General features: G+C 39.2%; 1 protein-coding gene across 3 annotated transcripts in view; it reads left to right on the top strand.

Annotated features, from left to right (window-relative positions):
* The first annotated feature begins 399 nt into the window (after positions 1-399).
* LOC121895254 (solute carrier family 41 member 3) overlaps positions 400-17,864 on the top strand; it is a 45,747-nt gene continuing 28,282 nt past the window's right edge. Inside the window, exons 1-2 of one of the 3 annotated variants that reach the window (XM_042408251.1) lie at positions 400-618; positions 14,256-14,611. In XM_042408251.1, coding sequence (XP_042264185.1) covers positions 14,300-14,611 — 312 coding nt within the window. In that variant the 5' untranslated portion in view covers positions 400-618; positions 14,256-14,299. Of the gene's footprint in view, positions 619-10,994; positions 11,193-11,962; positions 12,125-14,255; positions 14,612-17,864 lie in introns of those variants that run through there. The other 2 variants (XM_042408250.1, XM_042408249.1) reach the window with 2 other exon arrangements.

Raw genomic sequence — 17,864 nt, 5'->3', positions numbered from 1 at the left:
AAGCCAACTGTTTCTTTGAGTCATCCAACTCTTGGCCAAGTTGGATTCTCCTGTTTCTCTCACAGGAGTAGTTGGCCCTCTCTCTACACAACAGTTCACTGACCTTCTGAAATTTTTTATGAAGTGCATCACGGTCTAACAAGGCCTTCTGCAGAGTCCTGTTTAGTTCCTGTTCTCTTGCAGCAATCTTGGTTGCTTTGAGGGATTCTGTGTCTATGTGTTTTTGCAACTTCTTCAGCTCTTTTCTTGTTTGTTTTTCTCTCTGTGTACTTGTCATGGAGATCTTTTTGGGAAGCCAACTGTTTTCTTGCTTCATCCAGCTCTTGGCCAAGTTGGATCCTCCCAGTTCTCTCACTGGAATAGTTGGCCCTCTCTCTACTCAATGGGTCATAGAGCATCTGAACCTCTTGATGAAGCTCATCGTGTTCCATCAAGGCCTCATGCATAGCCTTGTCTGGTGCCTTTTCTCTGGGGGTCCCATGGTTTTTGAACTTTGAAATCAAACTGGCCACTTGATTGCAGAGAGACTGACATAGTTTTCTTTTTTGTAGTCTTTTTTTAGTTTCTCCTTCTTGGCGTCAAGTTCCTTGTTGTGACTCTCAGCACATTGGAGCAAAGGTAAATAATTCAATTTCTTCTTTTTCCCCTGTATGTTTAAATTCAAGTTTACAATGTGTGATTTAAATGTTAAAACAAGGGCTGTTACTACTGTCAACATTTAGGACAGGTTTAAAACCCTCTATTATTCCCAAACTGATTGACAGGCCAAACACAACTATTTCACACAGCAGAGATGTTGTCATTGATGATCAGTTGAGAATCACAAAATGTAGCTTTTCATCTATAAATTCCGCTCAGTAAATATCTTACAAAACTGGATAAAAAAAAAAACTTGTATTAAAACGTGTATGTGTATGCTTGTTTTTTATTTTATTTATCAAATTTTTGAACTTCCCTCTAATGTCAAAGAGTGATTGTGACATATGATTAAGGGAAATGTTGAGGTAATGAATATGACTCCCACAGAGCATGAAGGTTCTCTGGTCACTGTCACAAAAAACCCCAGTTAAACAATATAGAGGGTTTTAGTTATTGTATCGTGTTATTGTACCATAGATTTTGTCACAATTTAATAATTGTACTATTTGTGTCAATAAAGACATTCTTGTCTTTTACTGTAGTTTTCATCAGTGAAGATTTAATTTCATGTAATATACTCTCCTTCATCATGAATGCGCTTGATAGGACAATAGCTGACATCTAACATGCTCACAATGACAATGCTAGCAAGTTGACATCAGGTACAATATATGAGATAATGTCATTTAGAAACAAAGAACTAATTGATGCTCTTGCTTTAATAATTTGCGCTTTCAGATGAGTAACTCATCCTCTTGGTTTAATAATTTGTGCGCTTAATTAAGATTACTTAATTAGTGCTCACAATTTGTTTTTGGCATGAGGCAGCCACTTTCAAGTGCTGTCCCTCATTCTCTCGCCACCCAAAAACAGCTTTGAAACCCCTGATTAATGAAAAATACAGTAGCGGTATAGGTTAAGTGCTCCTCAGCACACAGGACAACATCTGAACTTGAGGCTTTTTTTCACATTCCAGCTCTGAAACAAAAACCACAGTTTGTGTGGCTTTAGTTGGAAGAGGCCCACACATGAACCTCTCCTATATCACCATACCTTTCATATATGTTGAGTTCAGTCACTTTCACTTCACTTCAGAGTCTGTAATGCATTAGATTAATGAATGTTACTCATTATGTTCATGTCAATTGTTTTTTAAATAATTATTAACAACCATTTTCATTATTTAGCTCATATTTATTATTAAATACCTGTAGCCATCACACACCAGCAGGAATGATACAAGGGTCTCCAAATTAAGAATACACTTTTTCATGCATGTGGGACAGCAGCGGCAACTGCATTAACTGTTCATGATTATTAATTATCCTGTCAAAGCAACAGGATCGGTCAGGATCTCCTATAATGCTAAACAACATTCGGCTCTTTTCTGCACATCAGACAGTTGAGCTGTAACACAGAGATTCCACATTTATCCATGTGAAATCTTTTGGAATAAAGCAGCCATCTTCAGGATGAGCCCTGAATGCCATCAGATCTGTCAAAACAGTTTTATTTTACTGTTGGTAAAAGTCAAATATTACTAATGTGATCACTCTTGCATGTGCATTTTTTTCAGTCCATGGGTGATCCTGAATGACCCTAAAACACACTTTATCATCTGTACTGCTCTATTTACATGTATAACTTTCTGCATAGAGCCAAATCACCTCATGCATAAAACCAGAACTTACATTTGACATGTGACATACAACCTACAGCTGTTTCCCTCTCTTCTTCACGGCTATGGATAGTGTCTTCAACTATTTATTGATGGTGATTATGTTGTTGAATCATGTTTTGATATTTCCTAGTGCTCTCTGGCTCAGCTATCCAGGGTAACAGTTCTCTCTGAGCCTCCAGCTAAATGTGTGTATATATATTCAAATTTGGTGAATGGCTTTGTGCAATTTGGAAGTGTCCTGTATATGATGATGTGATTGGGGAATGCCTTCTACCAGTACCGTGATGCAAGTCGATGGAAGTGGAGCTGCACACATTTACAGTGACAGTGAGTGCAGAGATTTTGAGAGGGATATCTCTGCTGACTGGAGCCAGCACCAAGTGTGTGGAGTAGCTCCAAATGAGTAAGAGATAGAGAAATTACGGTGTCCAATAATTCTAAGGCCTTTCTCAATCTTTGTTCTCGTCTCCACTTGTGTTCTTGTGGACTTGTGAAACATCATCAGTCACAGCCCAAGTACTATTCCAATTCAAAGTCTGCATTTAGCTAAGTACAGTCCAAATGAGCAGTAGTGTTCTTGCTCTACCTGATTTATCGAATATACATTGGACATGGGATAACCAGGTATCCCAGAATAGATTTCGTACCAACAGGCAGTAATGGCAGAGATTTTGAGGCTAAAGGCTGTTGTAATTTTTGTCCAAGAACAGAATGTGACAGCATGTCATTTTATTATGTTTTGCTATTTTTTTACATGAGAGAGTCACCATTTAGATTCACCATATTTGGTCAGGAATTTGGAATATTTGGAAATTTGATATTTGGAAATTTGCTCCAGTGTTTTCGGAGATGTGAGTTAGAATGTACACACATTCTAATTATATCTTTTTGGAGGATACACTTTGATCTCACAGATGACATAATATTTGTTGCTGCCACATTAGTTTGTCTGATAGTGAAGTGAAGCTTCATGTTTTTATTGGACAGTACAATAGTGCTGCCTCTGTGGAATTTGGGGTCCTTTCAATACAAATCTATAAAAACATTAAAATTAACAGATTGATCTATATTAAATTTCATTTTATTATTTATATACATAACAGATTGGATTTTTATTATAGCAACATTACAGATTGGATAACATAATTGACTGCATTTCACTGTCAATTAGGTTATTTTTTCTTCTGAAAAAGTCTTTTAGTGGTGACTAAATGACCCAGCTCTTAGGCCACAACAAATAGGAGACACACCATGATAACGTTTAAACCAAAGATATTTTATCAAACCAAATTAAAGAACTAAATGTAAAGCATGGGGTGTGGATATCAGTGGTGTCAGTGGTGTATGGTGTGCATGAGTGTAAGGTGTGTGTGTGTGTGTGTGTGTGTGTGTGTGTGTGTGTGTGTGTGTGTGTGTGTTGTAAGGTGCAAAAGAAAAGCATAAGAATAACTTAAAACAGCATACTAAACCAAACAAACGGGTGCCTGAAGGGAAAAGGGAGAGAGAGTTGCTGCAGCAGCTGCATGGCAGAGAGAGAGATGCGCTGCAGCCAGGCTTAAAAAACCTGGGAACACCCCAGGGCCCCCAGGTGTTCCATGTTCCTCAACAATCTAGCTGCAGGGTGAACAAAGACACAGGTGAACCACACAGCAACGCAAAATGACTCAGCAGGGGTCATCACAGTGGACTTTTGAGATTAGATGATTTTGTGACAGTACAGTGACAAGAACACTGCAATTCCAATTGCAAATGATGGTACTGTGTCCTTCTGTCCACCAGAGTTTGGATTTCTGAGTTGAGCCTGCCAAGTTCGAACTTCCAAGCAGACAAGTATGAACTTGACGTACTCTGTATGAGAAAGGCCTCTAGTCTCAAATCCTGGTTGAGCATTCATGTGGACTAATTACGCAAACCGTCAGCAACAGATATACTGATGACACGGATTTGTGTGTGCATCATGTCTTAAAGCTAAAACCTGTTATTGTTAATGTTAGTTTGTCTGATAGTAAAGCTAGCTAAGGCTTGCTGTGTAAATTAATGTGTAAGCTAGGTAACGTTAATGATTATTTAGACGTTTAATATGACTTTTGCAAAATAACTCATGCACTAACAACAGCATGATGTTGATGCAGCAGTTGGCTACAGCATACAAACAGCATAACGTGGCTGCAATAACAATTAGTAATGTATACACTTTCATATAAAATTTCAATGTTTACATTAACTCATCTCACAATGTAAATGTTGTTTTTAGTGACAGAAACCATTCTTATCCAAGTGGCTTCTCCTGTTTCCTGCATTTACCTATGCTCTTTATTTAACAGTTTACTGTGCATTTTTATACAGGTAATTGATAATTGTCATAACTGTGGAACTCATCTTCACAATGCACACACACAAATACGCACAGTTAGGATAATATCAGGAGATAGTCCTCATATTAGCTGTAATGACACAAGAAGGTGTTGCAAGAGTAAGTGAAATAGTTGGTATGTGTGGGGATGGGAGGGGAGTGGGGTGACTTAGCCTACTTTCAGGGACACACACCAGACTTAAGACCAGTTGATTTGGGACGGCTTGTTGAATTGGGGACAAAATCCGTGTCCCCAATTGGAAAAAATCTGGTTTTTGGGACAGTGGTTAATGTTAAGGCTATGTTAAGGTTAGGGTTAGGCAAGTACTGGTTATGGTTAGGGTTGGGGTAAGTCTCCAGGAAATGAATGTAAGTCTATGTGATGTCCCCATAAGTGACCTAGGTAAACGTGTGTGTGTGTGTGCGTGTGTTTGTAGACAGAGTGAGACGGGAAGATAAAGTGGGTGAAGTGGGAGTATCACAAGGCCAACAGCTGCTGGTGTGACCAACAACAGGTGCTCCAAGGTAAACCAGAGGTATACCAGACATATCTCTTTGCTCATGCAGCTACACTCTATCTGCGCACGTCAGATAAAGTGTGGGTCCCTCCAAAACAACTGTGAAGAAGTTCATCTTTGGTGGCAATCTGTAAAACTATTTGAAAGATATTTGGCATTAGCATTAAAACAGTTTCAACCTGCCTTAGCCTGACAGACAGCAGACAGACAAATGGATAGCCAACCTAGTAAATAGCGGGCCAGGACAGGTGTTTGACAATGTAAACAGATGGAAAGAAGACAGACAAGTAAGCAGTCAGATGGAAAGACAGAAACGCAGACAGACCCCTGACTAAAGGACTGCCATGATAGCGTGGCTGGCAACAGGGGACAGGGACATTTATTTATAGCAACATTACAAGTTTCCATGATAGTTTCCACCACGCAGGCCAGAGATTCTGGAAACACATGGCTATCTATCAACCACTGTGCTTATCATCACACAAGTACCAAAGCTACTCTGTCGGCAGCAGCTTATGAAACGCTGCATGGACCAAAACACCCACCGCCCTGAATGATATGCCAGTAATGAATTTTTTTCTTTATTTCATTACCAGTTGATGTAATCAGTGGTGTGGTGTAGGGTATGTAGAAGCATACATTACAGATTACTACCCTCTTTATGCATTCTGAAAAAAAGTCAAGCTTTTGGGAAACAATCCTGTCGGTAAAAGTTCTGGTTAAATTACTGAAAATAAATATCAAATTCTTCCATAGGTCACCCGAAGCTTATCATTTGCTTCTCCCAATTGCTTGACACAGTATACTAAACAGGGCCTACTCTTACTCACATGGCGCACTATAGCGTTGGCATGAGGCCCACAATATCACATAGCATAATACGTGATGGCAAGGAACACTTGAGCCAGCAATCTACCAGGAATACATACTGTAGGTGATCTATGAGTCTAAATGTTTGTCTATATTGCCAAGTGTACAATAATTATCATATTTGCACCATAAAATAGCCCTTTTTATAATGTGCAATCGAAAATTTTCAGAACCCTTAAATGTATGCAATAATTTTGACATGTCATAAGTATGGTTATTCTCATGGTTTTTTTGGTTTTGATTTTACAAAAGTTCTAAATCTATAACCCATTTGCGCACATGCTAGGATGCATATAGTTTCCTGTAGCCTCCATAAACAACATTAGCTTATAGTAGGAGCCCAGTGTAGTTGGTTGTATTGTGAACTACTGTACAGTCTTTTGCACGGATTAACATACATTGTGAACTCAGTTCTTGGTTTGTGCCATCTGTATCCTCTTTCACACGTAGTCCCCCATAAATTACTGGGATAACCTTCCAGGCACCACTAGTGATTTTCACTATTCACACATGCAGCTACATTCATAAACATTTCCGCCTTACCCCTTTTCACACATGCCATGGCAATGCCGGAATAGATGGGCTGCAACACTTATGGATGCCAACCGTCATAAAACTCAACAGAAGAAGAGGGCAAAACTCACATAGCTCTGATCAAACTTTCAAACTAGGCAGTCCAGATTAAATGAATCAAGATTATGTTACTGCATTGCCTATTTCTCATCTCAAATGTTTCCAGAAACACATTTTAGTGTACTGTTTAGCTATAGTATGAGAAAGTTTGTGATGTGGCCGCCATGTTGAAAACAGACGAGCCAAAACCAAGCACCACTCAACTCACAGTACGTCACCCACACATCAAGTCTTGTGATTGGTTCGCTCACTCCACGTGAAAGTGTCTTTCGTCAGATGGATGTAATCCTTTGCATGCTTATCCCTGCAACGTTACTGCTTTCATTCACAACACAGCTGTACCGGCATTTTCCCTGAAATGTTACTCAGTCTTGAGGTGCGAAAATGAAGGCACAGATTTCCCTGAATATTGACCCCTGCTCCTATTCACACATGACCCCATGCGGGAAATGTTCATGAACGTTTCAGGGATAGACTGCATGTGTGAAAGGGGCTTGTATTTGAATGTCTGATAGCTTTGTTGGAGTTTTTTGAACCACTTGCTCACTGATCACTGGTAAATTGAACAATGCAAAGAAAAAAAAGACGTGCACTCTAGACATGATCTTCCATCATTTTTGTGCTTTTCAATTCTGTTTGGTCCTTTAACAGGTCACATAGCTGTATTGTGTTCCCCCACTCAATTACATTTTCTGAATTCACATCAACACCCAAAACCATCTGGCACAGGCAATGAAGATATCCTTGCACCAGTGCCATTTCAGTTGGGGTCATGTGACTACTTATGTATCTACTAAAATTGTATAAATGGATGAGGAAAACGCAGAATATTTATTTGACCTGGAGAGAATCTGTATAGGATCGAAAGGTTTTCACATAAGAGTGGTTACCTTCTACATACATTAAACTGACAAATGTGACCATGGTCAAGCCCAACAATTTGAATAGAAGTAATATTACAGAATCACTATAAAACACAGCAACACTGGAGCTGGTGTTGCCTGTCTGTGATACTACAATATGTTTGAAACAAATATGTCTTTTTATATGGTGTAACTTATACATGAAGTTCTGGCAAGTCTCTACTTTTTACCCACAGCACTCCATAGTTCAGAGCAGCTCTGTGGTGCAAATAATGCCTTCTGTTGTGTGTGTGTGTGTGTGTGTGTGTGTGTGTGTGTGTGTGTGTGTGTGTTTGTTCATGCTAAATATGTATATGCTTGCACACCATCTCTGCATGAAGGCGTTAATGAGGTGCTGAAAATGTCAGTGTTCATACAGCCATGGTGATCTGAAGCCAAAGAACACCACATAACACATAAAGTACACATAAAAAAAACATAAAATAGAGAAATGTATAGGGAAACATATGGGAAGGCAATCTTAGTCTTTCCTGGTTTTGATTATAGTTAATATGAGTTAAAAATAAACAATGAGGGCCTGTAAAGCAGATTTCCATAACCTCCAGGGGCTTTCCACCTCTGAATAGAAGGATAAAGCAATCCTTAACTATAACATGGATCATGTTACTATAAACCTAAATAAGACCAGGACTTAAAGCCCGTTACAGATAGATCATCCTACAGACCACCATGTTGCTGATACCACCAAAACTCAGTGCACCTCAAAGTTTTTTTTTCTTCCTACTTTAAGATCTTGGAAAAATGCTCTTCATACTTGTCAACTCTAATATCGCGAACATTTTTACAAGCCTCTTTGTTTTAATTGCAGCAGTTTGGAGCAAGTCTAAACTGTCCACATGTGCTTAGAAAAACAAAGCCTCTCCACTGGGGTCTTTTTTTAGCTTCAGTATTATGTTGCAAGTGGGTGAGAATTTTGCCAGGCATTTGCCTATTTTAAAAAGTTCTAAAAGTAATAAAGACATGAGTTGAGCCTTTTGAGGGTTTTCTTTCTCTTTAGTCCATGCTACCACCTAGTGGTGAAATTGTAAACTATCTTTTAGTCTTGACTTGACTTGAATCTGATGAAATTGAAGTAACACACTGTACAGTCAAGTGTTGGAGGTGAAATAACTGTTTGCTAATTAGTGTCCTTGCTCAAGGACACCTCTGCAGCTTAACTAGCAAGGACTTGAATGCAGTTGTCAGGTAGAAGATCTTGACAGTGTCAGTGACACCAGGGAGACTTGCAGAACCGACACAAAAATGGAATCTATAGTTGTCAGGAAACTGCAGCAGTGTGGTCCAAATGATTACCATATGGTTTCCCACAAAACTATCTGGAAGTTGATTTATCTACAGCCAGTGCTATATTATGTTCAATGCCAGTAATTCCAAGATATTCTGTTAATTGATTCAATGCATTTTGGAGAGTTGAACTGTCCATATGGTCATCTCACCGCGGTAAATTCACATTATATCCAAGAGCATATTATGGCTTAGTGAGGCACATGTTCCACCCTCAGTGCTGTCAAGTATGCAGCAATGAGTACACTGATGTGTACATCTAAACATCTTATTTCTGTACTGAGTTTGGTGTTGGCTGCATTCACCCCTCTGCTGGATTTAGCTTCTCCACCTAATCACCAGGAATGGATAACAAGAGTGACAATTCACTTCAGGCTCCACATTGTCATTTTTTGTTGAACTTAGGGCAGTCAATCAAGCAATTCATTCAATTTTATATTAACAATGGATGAAATTCCTATGTATTATTTGATAGGGATACTGGTAGTGATGAACCCACAGAGAATAATTACCAAACTCTGCAGCTCCTCTTAGTTCTATGGAGCGTTTTAGCATCTTTCAGCTCACTGTTTTGGTTTTACAGGCTGCAACTTTACTGTTTTGAGTCTCACTCATTGCTCTCATCAGCATAGCTTCCAGACATATCAGCTGTTTTCAGCAAGAAGCTTTGATAAACCACTGTATTATCAGCACTAAATGTCAGACAAAGTTAATGATCTTAGTGGATAATTTGACAGTTGAGGAGCCAGATATTTCCTTCAGGTGTTGGAGGAGACCAAAATAGTGCAAAAAAGAGCATGAATGTTGGACTTACATTTACCAAGGGGGCCAGAAACACGACTCTAAATGAATGCTAATGTTGCTCTGTGTCTGCTGAATGTGTAAACAAGCCACTGTTTCCTAACATACTCACCTTGTTAACTTTATAAGGTGATAATACTGTATATCAGTGCTTTCTTTACGGCTTACCAGACTAACCCCTGAGTGGTCACAAAAATCAAATGCAGATTTAATAAGAACTTCATAACTTGAGTTGATGACACAATACTGATTATATTTAGGACAGTAGTGTGCATGTTAACACATTAAATGATTCATAATAGCTCATGCTGTAAAAGCACAAATATACATTTTAAAAAATATTTCTTATATTATTTTACATTAAGAAATTATTATTATTATTATTATTATTATTATTATTATTATTATTATTATTATTATTATTATTATTATTATTATTATTATTATTAATATTATTTTACACAATGGATAGAAATGCTAAAAAAGGCCCAAGTATTAACTCAGATGTACTGCACTTACAAGCAGATTTTATACCCATTATAATACACCCTGATATGCTCTGAGATGAAACAATAATGGAGAGGACATGCTGTGTATTGCGTTATTATTTATGTATAGCCACATAACAAGAGGCTGAATACAGCTATAGCACTTCAATGCAATAGCTGACACACTATGTTACACATTACTGGTACAGCAATGAGTTACAACCAGCAGTCAGCAGCTGGTATGTTTCAGTGTAGAAGTAAAAGAAGAAATTCTCACTCTGTCACCCACATGAGTCAAATACACAAGTGGGGTATTCTATTTAACCACAGACCACTAACGTCTTAACAAAATCACCATGACATAACTGTTAAATGTCACAGCATGCGCACGGTGTGGTGTCAGTATTATATTATAAATCAAGACAGGGCAATGAGTCATTTTTGAAGCCTGGTTTGGAAAAACTGATTCACATTTAGGCTGCATGATGCTCATCTGTAATGAATCTGGCTCCTGGAACTAAAGATTAACAAACTGATGTTCTTAGGAAGATTAAGAAATCTTGAGTGCCCTACCACTAACTGTGAATTTGGCAGGAATTCTCTAAATACCAACAAGCCTGTTGTAAAGTATATTCCTCCCATGAATGAAAATGTGAAAGTGCTGTAGCTGCCTGCTGCTGTCACCAGCCTACCAGAGATGGAAAATGACAGGAGGGGGATATCCTTATCTGCCAATGCCATGAAATTCAAGAGGGTGCCCCGTGATGCATGCGCACTAGCTCCTACATTGCACACATACACACACACACTCACACTCACAGAGAGCTCAACGCACAAACATAGGTACAAAAATGCATGAGCAAACGGAAAGTGCAACATACACATAGCCTTAATATAGAGAGACACTTCCACTCAAATTCATACATACACACTGTTATTCTTGGGAGCTTGCTTCCGGCTCAGCTGTGCACACACTCATCCTGACAAGCTCTGGAGACAAAGGTAAGAGCAATAAATCAAATCTCAGCCTCAAATACAGCAACTTACCTCCACTGTGTTTATTATTGGCTTACTTCAGTTGTGTTCAGTCTGAGGAGGACAGCAGATAATGTGCTTTTCAACCTTAGTGAGTGTATGTTGACTTATGTATGTGTATGTATGTGTATGTGTCTTCATTATCTATTCTCAGCTTTAGTTACAGGCCAGCAACCATGGCTGTGTACAGCTGCTTCATACACTACACACTACACTTAGGGGGAAGACAGTCATTGATTTCACTCATGTTTGCTCCCAAATAGGATCCTCACGTTTGTTAACAAAAACTGGAGTCCAGGGACTTCCAGGTAGTCCCGATCAAAATAAGAAGGAGCTGCTTCTAATATGTTCTTTTCCTATGACTTTGTTTCTTTTGATTGCCACTCATCTCACTGCAATACAGCAATGTTGATCTCAATAAGTTAGGTTTTGGGGTCTTTGACCTGAAAGATTTCGACCCCCTGCTCTGTGAGTTTCTATTGTTCAAGATTTTATGAGTCGAAGTGAGAAAATGCATCTATCTTATACTAAATTGTAATGAAACACAGTTGGTTATACAGTCTAGACTTGGTGTAACATTAGGATTCATGGACAGTCTATGAAACCTGACACAGTTTCAAAAATTTAAGTAGCTGCTCACTTTCTCCGCTGGGGGGCGGGGCTACACGCTGCTACAGTTTCACTCCAGTTTGTATCCAATCAGAAAGCGCCGAGTCGTGTAACCACGGTTACCCGAGCAGTGCTATTATGGGCTGTACACATGGCAGCCTCCGATGGAGGAATGCATGTCAACATTAGGGTTTTATACTTCTACTTTTCATGTTTCTGGTGCGCAACTAATGGACCGTCAGATGAAAGCGGACACATCTGGAGATTTCCGGGACTCTGTCGTCGATATTGTGTGTATTCATATTTTCATTCCAAGTTTGAAGCATCAGTAGTGTAATGTCAGTCTTTGTGGTTTGGATTGAATTGTGATTGATGGCTCATTAACGCTCCCCGGTGATGTAAACGGATGCATGAGTGCTGGCTGAGCTGCTATAAACAGCTACCCATCGAGTTTTACAGTCATTTACAGGAAGATTGTGTTGACTCAGCAGAGGTCCATTGTGCAAATTGCTGCACTCAAGAAAGTCTGCTCTGAATCTTCTTTAACATAAAAAAAACACAGCTGCTGTCAAATGAGGCAAAAGATCATCCATCAGAGCTTCAAATCAGACCATAGAAATGTTGTGTCTTTATTTTTAGATAATATTAATAGCAATGAGAAAAATACTTGCAATAGTGAAGTTGGTATTTTAAATGAGAGCAGGATTTCTTTTGATATCTGACTCTATTTATTTCATATGTTATTGTAGAGATGAACCACAATATATATCCACAGTGGAGTTGATACTGTAGATATAACATTAGATTGATTGATTTGATTTATTGATTGGGACAATGTGCAATTTTAAACATTAAAGATGCACTGTACCAGAGTTAGCTCAAAGCTAATTTGCATCCGTAGTCCCCCACAATCAAAACATACAACAGTACAAAGCAAAAAAACACACAGAACACACCATACAAAATACAAAGCTACACACAACAGTACATCACATACACCCACAATGTCAATTAGAAATTAATAATGTAAACTTGTCAAATTAAAAGCAAGATTACCTGCGCTAATGAGAAGACCATAGATGGAGTTTAGACTCAATGGTCACACAGCTGATTGGTTTTTAGTAGATTTTTTAATTTGGCCTTGAATGTATTGATTGAACTACAGTTCTTCATATCATCAGGAAGGGAATTCCACTGAGCTGTGACTTTCACAGAGAAAGCTGACTGCCCAAATGCAGTGCAACGAAATGGTATGGTGCAATCTTGTATAGAGGATATTCTAGAGGATCTAACAGAACTTACTGAGCGAGTGTACACAAAGTCACATAGTAGAGGAGGGGCCAAACCATTAAAAATTTTACAAACTAGGCACAAATTGGAGAATATCATAGAAAATCATAGAGTTTGAATTGTGACATCCAAGGCAAAATGATAAATGTGATTGTTCATTAGATATTTTGATCACAAATATATATTATAAATACTGTGATAGTGTGATGTACATCATTGCCACAGTGTTTCTAAAAGCCTTTATGTAGTGGAACAGTGATTAGCAATTAAGTGTTAATGCTGTTCACCTTCTGTAGGCAATCTTGAAAAAGTAAGGAGACATGTTTTCATGAACATTTGTACACTTTGTGATAGGGCTGGGCAATATATCGATATTATCTATATCATGATATGAGACTAGATATTGTCTTAGATTTTGGATATTATGATGTTGCATAAGTGTTGTCTTTTCCTGGTTCTATAGGCTGCGTTACAGTAAATTGATTTAAAATTTAAAATTTTCAGAACTTATCAGATTGTTCCAGGTGTTCTATTGTTTGCGTTTACCCACTTAGTCATTATATCCACATTACTGATGATTATTTATCAAAAATCTCACTGTAAATATTTAGTGAAAGCCACAGTAGATATGAAATACCATAAGGTAAGAGGTAACTGTTACACACAACTTAAGGCTATGTTATGAACCAAACACATAGAACAGGAGGATCATAAATGGTTACATTGTTGAAAATATGACTGATGCAAGAAATTTATTTTTGGGCTGTGTACAGGGAAGACTTGCATGTTTCAAAGCTTTCACTGGCAAACACTGTACATTTTACCTCATATATGGAACCCCTAAACAAAAGGCAGTAATAACGTAATCAGATGAGTCAAACTCACATGGCTGAATACATTAATAGGTAAGTGGATAAACTCATGTAACAGTAGCTAAAGCATTTTTCATCAACTTATTGGAAGTAAAGGAAATAAAATGTTTGTACACTTTTATCAGCTGACTGGAGGTTCAAAGAAAAGTGTATACCATATATAGTTTTATTTTTGACTGAGATTTGGTGGGGTACACTTGAAACAATACCTGACCCCCCAAATGTCCCTCGTCCCTTTTCACTCTCTATGTATCCCCAGATTAAGCCACCAACGTCCCACTCATCACAACCAACACCGCCATCATGCCCACTGAGGAGATACCGTCACAACAGACCCGCAAGAGGAAAAAGAACAAAAAATCACGCTCCAAGGGGAAGAGCCCTGGTGGGAGTCCCAGTGCCTCCCTAGGAGGTACCTTAGAAGGACAGGATGACCTCCTCCTACCCCCGGTCCTCCAGCCGCCTCCTAAAAAGCCAGCAGAGCAGAGGCCGAAAATATCAGTGGCCAAAGTGGAGGAGGAGTCATCCGTAGCTATCTGTCTACAGGTGCTTTTCTTCTACCTGCTGGCTGGGATGGGCATGGTGATGGCCGGCATGGTGCTGGACAATGTACAGGTGAGTGAATACTGTCCTGGGGCTGATTTTGAAACAGTGGTAGCACAGATTTCAAGGTTCATTCATGAACTGAGTACCAGCTCGACAGTGGATATTTGTTTTGACAGTAATGCAAAGTCGTCATAGTTCATTTTTACCCAGTAGTGATGCTCAGTTTGAGTGTTAGTGTGTGTTGTATCTGACTGCCATTGATAAGTTACCTGTTTATCAACCTTATGCGACCCATCCATTCTTTTCCATCCCATTTCTGCTTTCGTCTCTTCTTGTCTCTTGTCCTGCTATGGTAAACACAAGTCAAAAACCTCTGACTCGATTGGTTCACATAGCCTAACACACATCCACATTCACAATAAGGTTGTATGGCCACTGGCATGACAGCACCTATGTTTTGGTGCACATTCACCAGATAACCCTTGCTGATTCTACAAGGTCATATGGCCTGATGCCACCACAGATATTGGTTCAAAAAGATGGCACAAAATTATCAATATAGCTATCTTCAACTAGCTTACTTTGTGTTGTGGCAGCACAGTACAGCAATGATGCTAACAGTACAGTGATGTATGTTAAGTTATTTGCATTCTACACAAAGGAATGCAAAACCAGCTGATTTATGCTTTCTTGGTCTGGAAATAGATTTATAAACATAACTTTTCACTCAACTACTGAATTGAGCGAAAAGTTTTATTCTGAGTGAAAAGTTTTATTCTAATCAGTCACTGTGACTAGCTGATCCACTAATAGTGGCCAATGTTTATGACCGTAGAAGAAGGTCTCTCATTTTTGTCCTTAAAGCTATACAGTGCTAAGATGCAGGCACATGGTGATCACAAGCAGCAGATGTCAACCCACACAATACAACACATTCCCTTTTCCGGTGCAGTCAGAAAGTTAAAAGACAACATATTGCAGTGAAGCGCTTTCTTGTTGCTGGGACACATACAATAAGGTGAATTGTGCTTTGTGGTTTGAGTGTTATTTGAAATATTGGCACTGACTGGAATGCCTGTCAGCCAATAACGATCCATGGTAGGGACATTTGCAACCGGGAATATATTTGAATAATGTTTGTCAAGTTAGAAAACCAGCTGATCTCAGCCATTGTTAAAGGTATCAAAAGGTCCTTTGTTCTGTGCCACTGGAAAGCCCTCTCTAGTGTGCCACTGTGTTTGTGTGTCTAGTCGGTATTCTGCTTCTTCTCTTTTTAATTGATGTGAAGTGGGTACCTGTGTGTGTGTGTGTGTGTGGTCCTGTTTTGTCTTTATCCTCTGCAAAGCGTCCCTGGTATTTGGTTTGCAGCCAGTTGGGCTCAGGGAAATCAGACACACTGCTGTCTGCTTTATGATGAGCTCGTACCTCTCTCCTTTTTCCTACTTGTCCTCCACTGATTAATGCACACCTAACCTCATGTGGCTTACTCCCTTCACTCCATCTGGTGCTCATCAGTATTGCCTCCACCCTCTCCTCTTCCCCGATTAGTTTTGAATTTGGCTGGGCGCTGTGTCTCAAAGCGCAGGGCACGTAGAAGGACATTGAGAGTAGCCTATCTAATTGGAAGGGAGATAAAGACAGGAACACTACAATATCAGCAACTGGGCTTTTTATGGTAGCCTGTGGTGGTTGTGGATCCGTCCTATATGTTACGTCCTTCACCCAATGCCTGCCTATGGGCTTTTTCAGTTCTGGAACCCAGTGGTTTGTCATTACTTTCCAAGTTATGTCTCACTCAGCTTTACTGAACTTGGGTTACATCACTCAGTTATTCAAATATATTTCTGACGCTTCCATAACATTGTTTGTTTGTTTGAAATGGACACAGGGGCCTTAAATCAGTCTCTCCCAACTCTTTCAGACTGAACCACTAAACTATTGGTCATTGTCACTCCAAATAAATTAATGCACCAATGATATGTTCTGAAAATTAGGCATGTGGTGGTAAAATTAAACATAAAGATGTCCATAAATCGTCACCCTACCAGAAGCCAGAGACATTTTATGCTGTGAATTAGGGCTGTGCGATTAATCGAATTTTATTTTCGATTACGATTTTGGCCCCCAACAATTATGAAAACAGGATAATCGAGATAAAATGATTATTGTTTATTATTGTCATTTCGTAACAATGCTCTCGTTTTGTCTTGTGTTACAAATCTAGCACACGCCTTTCCTTTACAGCTGTGCGCTTTAACGTCTCCGACAGGCATTCAGCATCTCTGTCCACAGAACCGGACATATGTCAGAAGCAGCTGCTGACCAGTGGCCGGCTAACCTGCCTTCACCAGGCTGACTGAAAGCTGAAATTTATTGAACCAAAATAGTCTGCATGTGGGCTCCATGGGAAGAAATTAACATTGTTTGCACATACTGATTCATTGGTTTTATTTCCTCACCACAGAGAGCTGGGGCTAGCTGGGAGGCTACAGCATGACCGGAGGGAAGCAAAGCCAGTTAGCCTTCGCTAGCCTCCCAGCTAAAGTTAGCCCCGGCTCTCTGGAGCCTGCGGAGGAAACACCAGGACCATCAGGATGTAATAGTCCGTGGAAGTGCTATGGTGTTCGGCTAACCAGATAGGAAACTCCTGACAGGATGTTTTGGTTTATAATAGCGGTTGGCAACTAGCGTATTAGGTGCATTACCACCACCCTCTGCTTTGGACTGTGGACCAAAGATTAAATGCTACACATTAATCCTGTCAAATAAACTCAAAGACAACTACTGCTCCACCCACTTGGCAGGTTCATTAAAGTTTTAATGCTGAGCTGCTGAACTCCAGTCTTCCTAAGTTCTTCCCTCATACATTGTCTTTCTTGATTATTAGGACAATCTATGATTGCATGTGTAATAGTCTCCTCAGCCAGGTGGAAAAAAATATGTGCATATATCAGCATCGGCAATTAGCAAAAATGAGAGTCAAAAACTAATCGTGTTAAATAATTGTGATCTCAATATTGACCAAAATAATCGTGATTATGATTTTTGCCATAATCAAGCAGCTCTACTGTGAATGTGGAGGAAACAAATGTTATGCCAAACTAGTGCATACAAATTAAAAAACATGAGGAGACTGTGTAGATGAGAGAATGAAAGAAAAATTAACAGTTTGTGAGACTGTGCACTCACTTTTGTTCAACTTTTTTCTACCTACCCGCTGTGGCTCATCGTATGACCATGGCAACCTCAGAAGCTAAAATATAACAACACAGGAGCTGAGTTTACTGGTTTCTGAATTGAATTATATCCTACATCTTTTCAC

The sequence above is a fragment of the Thunnus maccoyii genome, chromosome 4 (genome assembly GCF_910596095.1).
Source record: "Thunnus maccoyii chromosome 4, fThuMac1.1, whole genome shotgun sequence".
NCBI lineage: Eukaryota > Metazoa > Chordata > Actinopteri > Scombriformes > Scombridae > Thunnus > Thunnus maccoyii.
This window is presented reverse-complemented; position numbering and strand designations above follow the sequence as displayed.